This window comes from Emydura macquarii, unplaced genomic scaffold, assembly GCF_026122565.2.
Source record: "Emydura macquarii macquarii isolate MOO-44397 ecotype Brisbane River unplaced genomic scaffold, CSIRO-AGI_Emac_v2 contig_3544, whole genome shotgun sequence".
In the NCBI taxonomy this organism is placed as follows: Eukaryota; Metazoa; Chordata; order Testudines; family Chelidae; genus Emydura; species Emydura macquarii.
This window is the reverse complement of record NW_027133681.1, coordinates 1-5,647: the sequence shown is the minus strand read 5'-3', so window position 1 is coordinate 5,647 and position 5,647 is coordinate 1. Positions and strand designations below refer to the sequence as shown.

The 5,647-nt window shown below is 47.7% G+C and overlaps 1 protein-coding gene across 1 annotated transcript; it reads right to left on the bottom strand.

The window, feature by feature from the left end:
- Positions 1 to 1,220: 1,220 nt before the first annotated feature.
- On the bottom strand, positions 1,221 to 5,008 carry LOC137145543 (ecto-ADP-ribosyltransferase 5-like). The gene is made up of 3 exons (XM_067536399.1): positions 4,336 to 5,008; positions 2,831 to 2,863; positions 1,221 to 1,614 (listed from the first exon to the last, which is right to left on the bottom strand). The coding sequence occupies exons 1-3, from the start codon at positions 5,006 to 5,008 to the stop codon at positions 1,508 to 1,510; spliced, it is 813 nt and encodes a 270-aa protein (XP_067392500.1). The 3' UTR covers positions 1,221 to 1,507.
- Between the last annotated feature and the right edge of the window lie 639 nt (positions 5,009 to 5,647).

The window sequence follows — 5,647 nt, the reverse complement described above, 5'->3', positions numbered from 1 at the left end:
TCCATCAGTAACAAACATCTGCTAGGGATACATATTTTTAAATCAGGAAGTCCGGAAAACTTGTATCCAAGAATCCCAAAAGAGTTAGTTGAGGAGTTCTCTGGCCTGCCAATGTTAATTTTTAATAAATCTTGGACTACAAGGGAAATTCCAGAAGCTTGGAAGAGTTCTAGTGTTATACCAAGATCCTTAAAGGGCATGTGGGATGACCTGGGTAACTATAGGTGGTTAATCTGACACCAATTCTAGGCAAATACCAGAGAAGCTGATATGGGGTTCTGGTGATAAAGAATGAAAGGCTAGGAATATTTACTCCTGCCATTCACCATGGTTTTATGTAAATAGGGCTTGTTAAGCAAACCTGATTTCACTTTTTGGTGAGATGATAAATTTGGCTACTCAAGACAACTGTTTTGGCATAATAGAGTCTGATTTCTGTATGGCCGGTGACATAGCCCCACACAACGCTCTGATAAAAGATCAGCACTTTACAAAATCAATGTGGCCCATATTTAATGTATTAATAATATTACAAGGTAATTCTAAATGGGGACCCATCCTCCAAAGCCGGTGTTTGTGGTGGGGTCCCTTAGGGATCTCTTCTTTGCAGAATGGTATTCAATGTGTTTATCAGTGAGCTGCAAGAAAATATAAAATCATTGCTGGTAAAATTGTGTAGATGATACAAACATGGGTGGAGTGGTAAATAATGATAGATAGGGACAGGTCAGTTATACAGGTCAGAGTGATCGAGGTACTTGGTAAAGAGGGACTGATTTAAATAAAGGGCATTTTAACACATCTAGAAGAACCAAGAGCAAAGGATGTCGATCACACTTACAAGCTGAAGGCCTGGAATACAGACCAGGAGCAGGGAGGTGACGTTACCTCTATATAAGGCATTGGTGAGACCATTACTGAGAGGGTGTCCAGCTCTGGTATCCCCCTGATGGCCTAATCTGGCTACTCAAAATCTCCACATACAGGCCCCGTCCCTGGGTGGATTATGTCAGCTGCTGGACCTTTGACATCACCAGTTACAAATATCATCTGCTGGGCAGATGTGATATGAAATATATAGACATAGAATGCCAAAAACAGTCACAGACCCGCCTGGCTGAGACACAGGTTAAATCCATCAACCGTATGAATGAAAATACTCAGACGTGGTTTATTTCTTAAAACTCTTTTACTGAAGTCATCAAAAGTCAGCACAGAAGCACTAGCAGACAGGAATACAAGTAACGTATCCCACATGAGCCCATTTCTATCTCTAGCGCTGAAAGACAAATCCTATTTGGAATAGATCGATGAGCTTTCATTGTGATCTGCTAATCGATAACCTATAATCAAAGCTTTCCCAAGCAGGTACCAGCCATACTCCATCCGTGTTGCTAGTTTCCCTCTGAAGCGCTGGCAGAATAGCAGGACGGCTTTGGATCTGGTTAGCCCCATCACCATGATTTGTGTTACAGAGAGAAAAAATGAATAACAGGAATAGGAAAATTTAGAAACTGGCGAACAGCTTCAGAGCAGCAACGTGGAGCAGGATGATGGATCCTCCAAAGAGCGAAGGGCTCGTCTGACTGGGGAAGGCGATGCCTCCTCTGGTAGCTGTTAATCAGAAAAAGCAGATCAAACAATTGCTAGGAGATTATTTCGCACTGACGGGTCTTCTTAAAGCTGGACCCAGGTACCTGCCCAACAGCTCCTGGACCCTGTTTCTGTGAGAGGCACAACAGTAATCATTTCCCTCCGCAGGACATTCCAGCCTGGAATTTATCTGGGACTTTCACCTCACTGGCGATATATTCCACCTGCCCCCTTCCTCCTCAGCCGGCTTCTTCCTTTGCTATGAATCATTAGTGAGCATGTTTCACTCTGTCCCAGAGGCTCCAGTTGGAGTTTCTTATTTATTGCATATGTGTATTCCAGTTACGAATAATGCAGACACGAGGCTATGAAACACTGGCTGCAGACACCAGTAACACCATTTCTGTTGGTTGTTTTTTTTTTTTTTTTTTTGGCTTTAAGGGAAAATGTAGAGCTGGGCAGAGAAGGGCTGCTCCATATTGTGGAGAATTTTGATATTTCAACATTTGGTTTTATTGTGCTTTGGAATGAAAACCAAAATGTTGAAAATCTCCAGAAAAGGGAACGGAGCGTCGGCTGGGGGCAGTCCACTGAGCTGGCTGGCCCAGAGTAAGGAGCACTGGAAGACCAGAGGTCCATGACTCCTAGACAGTCCACCAGCAAGCTGCTGTGGTGCCAGGCGGGGGAGCTGCCCAGAAGCCAGACAGTGATCTGACAGAACCTTGTAGAAATCAAGCTATCTCTGCAACGGGTTTAGATTTTGACAAATTGTCAAATTCCAGTGAGAAAACGTTTGCTTGAGATTTTTCCGAGCTGCTTTGATAAAACAGTCACGTGTGTTTCCTGCTCCCAGAAGGTGTCGTGCACTGGGGATGGGGTGGGTGTAGCTAGGAGAGGAGGGAGCTGGGGACACACTTGGGTTGCTGGGTTAAGGGATGTGTGTTCAGCCTCCCAGTGCAGAACCTTTAGTGCTCTCAGGGGTAATTCTCCCGACACTCTCTGTTCTGCAATCAGCTGCACAGGGAATGCATTCACACAGGAAGGTGCTCAGACACCAGCCATGCCGGCCATACAAGAACCTGGATAAATAGCCAGAACATGCAGCTAACCGCACTTATTTCACAAGCGGTTTCTCTGTATGTGACAGGTTTGCCTGGTGGGTTCCTCTCGGCTCTGTATGTCAGTCCAGTGGGGAAGATGTTTTCAAAACAATGAAAACAAAATGTTTCTTTCTTACCAGAGTTGTCAACACAGTCTTTGTTCTTCTCTCCTACGTACAAACAGAGAGGGGACTATGAAACACAGTGTGCTCAGGTAGAGTTTTCAACTCATTCTGCTATTTCCAAAGAAACATAGGAACTGTCGGACTAGATCCTACCAATGAGCTCCATCAAGTCTGGTGTCGTGTCCCCGACAGAAGTAAGGCCCAGCTCCATCCGGAAAAGGTGCAAGAAACCCCAGCATGGAATAATCTACACATAGAGGAAATTTCTTCCCAACCCTGGCAGTTAGTGACTGCCTTATGTCCTCAGGCCTAAGGGTTGACAGCCCTTTTAAAAACAATGTTTTTATCCTGTGTAACACAACTGTGGAGATTCTCATTATCTAACTAGTTGGCTAGCTGTTTTTTTATCTTATTGAGCTCTTGGCCTCGTGGAAACCTTGTGGCTATGAGTTCCACAAGTTAACTTTGCATTATATTACAAAGCATTCCTTTTCCTTATTTAAAATATGTTGCCTTCAGTTTATTCTTGTTTTATGAACTAAGGAAATTGGCACTCGCTAACTTACCACTGTCTCATTTATTATTTTGCATCTCTCTATCTCTGGGTTTTCTTTATGTGTCTGTTCTCCTAATTAAACCATCCCAGTCTGACCTTTAGAAATCTCTCCAGGCCTGCCATCATTTCCAACACTTGTCTCCGAACTCTTTTTTCCCCCCACTGTTAAATCTTTTGGAGCCAGGGTGACAGAACCGAACCTAGTATCCCAGTCAAGGCTGCCCTGTTGATTCCTATAACGGTGTTCTGCTATTTGCACATCATTCTCCACCCCAGCATGCCTTCTGCTTGCTAACCTTTGGTTTGCTTTACAGACCTGGCAGCGCACTGGGCAGAGCTTTGCATTGAGATTTGCACCGAGCTCTGCACAGTGATGTCAGGTCTCTGTCTGGGTCGGTGGAGCTCCAGCCATCCAGTGAAATGATTCCTCACACTGTGCATGGCGCTGAATTTGTCACGGTGCATTTCACCGGAAGTTGTGCTGCCCATTCACCCGGCTTGGTGAGATCGCTCTGAAGTTCCTCGCTGTCTTCTCTAGTCCTGACTGCACTAATTAATGCCCCATCTGCACGTTAGACCGCCTGCCTGTTCCCTTTTCCACGTCCGATGGGTTTGCTGTGCCGTGTCTGAGGAGCCACGGCTGCTCTGCCAGGCTCCTGAGGACTCTGGACGGGGCGTGTGTGGAAGACTCGCAGTGGTGCGGGGCCGTCACCCGTCTTTGTAGTGATCCCTCTGCCCTGATGTCCAGACACCTTCATTTTCCTCAGCGAGTGCTTGGGGCCGAGTGTTCTCCCACCCCAGCCCGAGGCCCTCTCCAGCAGCAGGAGGCGTGGCAGCCTGTCAGCCCCCAGCCCTCCCCATGTCAGCGTCTCTCTCATCAACTCTCTCTGCAGTGGGGTTTTCAAATTCCCCACAGCAAATACCCCACACAAATATTTCTCCTGTCCAGCCCAGTACTCACCGTTCAGGAATGTGCAGTTAAAATAGCTGCAGGTCCGGTTTGTGCTCCGGAGGACAATGCTGTTACTGTCTTGTCCCTTTACCGCGCTGAATTGCTCATGGACTGGGATCAGCACTTCTTTCTGCTGTGGCTCGTATGAGAAGGCGCTGATATCAACGCCAAAGCACGTGCGGATGGTGAAGACTGTGGCCTTACCAAATTTCTCAGCTACTGCTCTATCAGTAGACGAAGAGGCAAAGTATCCAAACCTGATGATACCTGAACCCGTGTGTGGTACGTCAGTGCCCCGGTACACTGTCGTGTTGTACATCACAGCACAGCTCCCTCGCAAGAGCCGCAAAGCTCTTGTCAAATAATAATGAAAGGCTTTGAAATGGAAATTGTCCCTGTAATCAGCTGGAGACGTCCACATCTTTTTCTCTTCACGAGCAAACACGGGGTGAAACTCTTTGTCGGTATAGACTCTTATGGCTATTGCATGCTTATCATTAAAGCCGGAGGGCAGGGAAAGCTTTGTCTTTGTCTTTACACTTCGCCATTCTTCCTCTGATTTATTCCAGGCTATTCTAAACGGTCGGGAATTGAACATTTCATCCTTTAGCAGCCCAGGTGCACGTCCATCCATCTCTTCTTCACATCCTATGTACTGGTCATCAAATGCATACGGACGCATGGTCAGCTCCTCCTGGCATTTGGCCTGGGAGAACAAAGGAAACAAAGGGTCACATTAGCATTTGTGTTACAATAACATCTAGAGCTCAGACTAGGATTAGGGCCCCAGTGTGCTCGGCCCTGTACAAATAAACGAAGAGACGGCCTCTGCCCCAGAAGCTCACCTGCGTAGCTCCCAATAGACAAGAGAGGTGAGAGGAGGGAGGCGGGGATGGAGATGGCAGCAGTGTCAGCAATGTGCTGCCTGGCAAGTGCCATGTTGGTGCCACCATTTCCGGGCGGGCGGGAGGAGTGCAGTGCAGTGCAGTGCAGTGCAGTGCAGTGCAGTGTAGTGCAGTGCAGCGGGTGCGCTGGGTTTGCACTGCCCTGTAGCACTAGCTGAACACTGCCTGTGCCCTGCTTACGGGGGATGTTTGCTGCACACATTGGCTCGGGTTAGCGGGGGGCTGTTGGGAACAAGAAGCAGGACTGGCTGGCATGGCTCACGAGAAGCCACGGCTCAGCACACGCTGGAGGGTGGTTGGGCAGTGCCAGGCTGTGACCTGTGAAGACGTTGGTTCCTCTAGCGCTGACCTGCAGGGCTGGTCTGCACCGGGCAGGCAGAGGCTGGCAGTGCAGTGCAGGCAGCAGGAGAACTGTG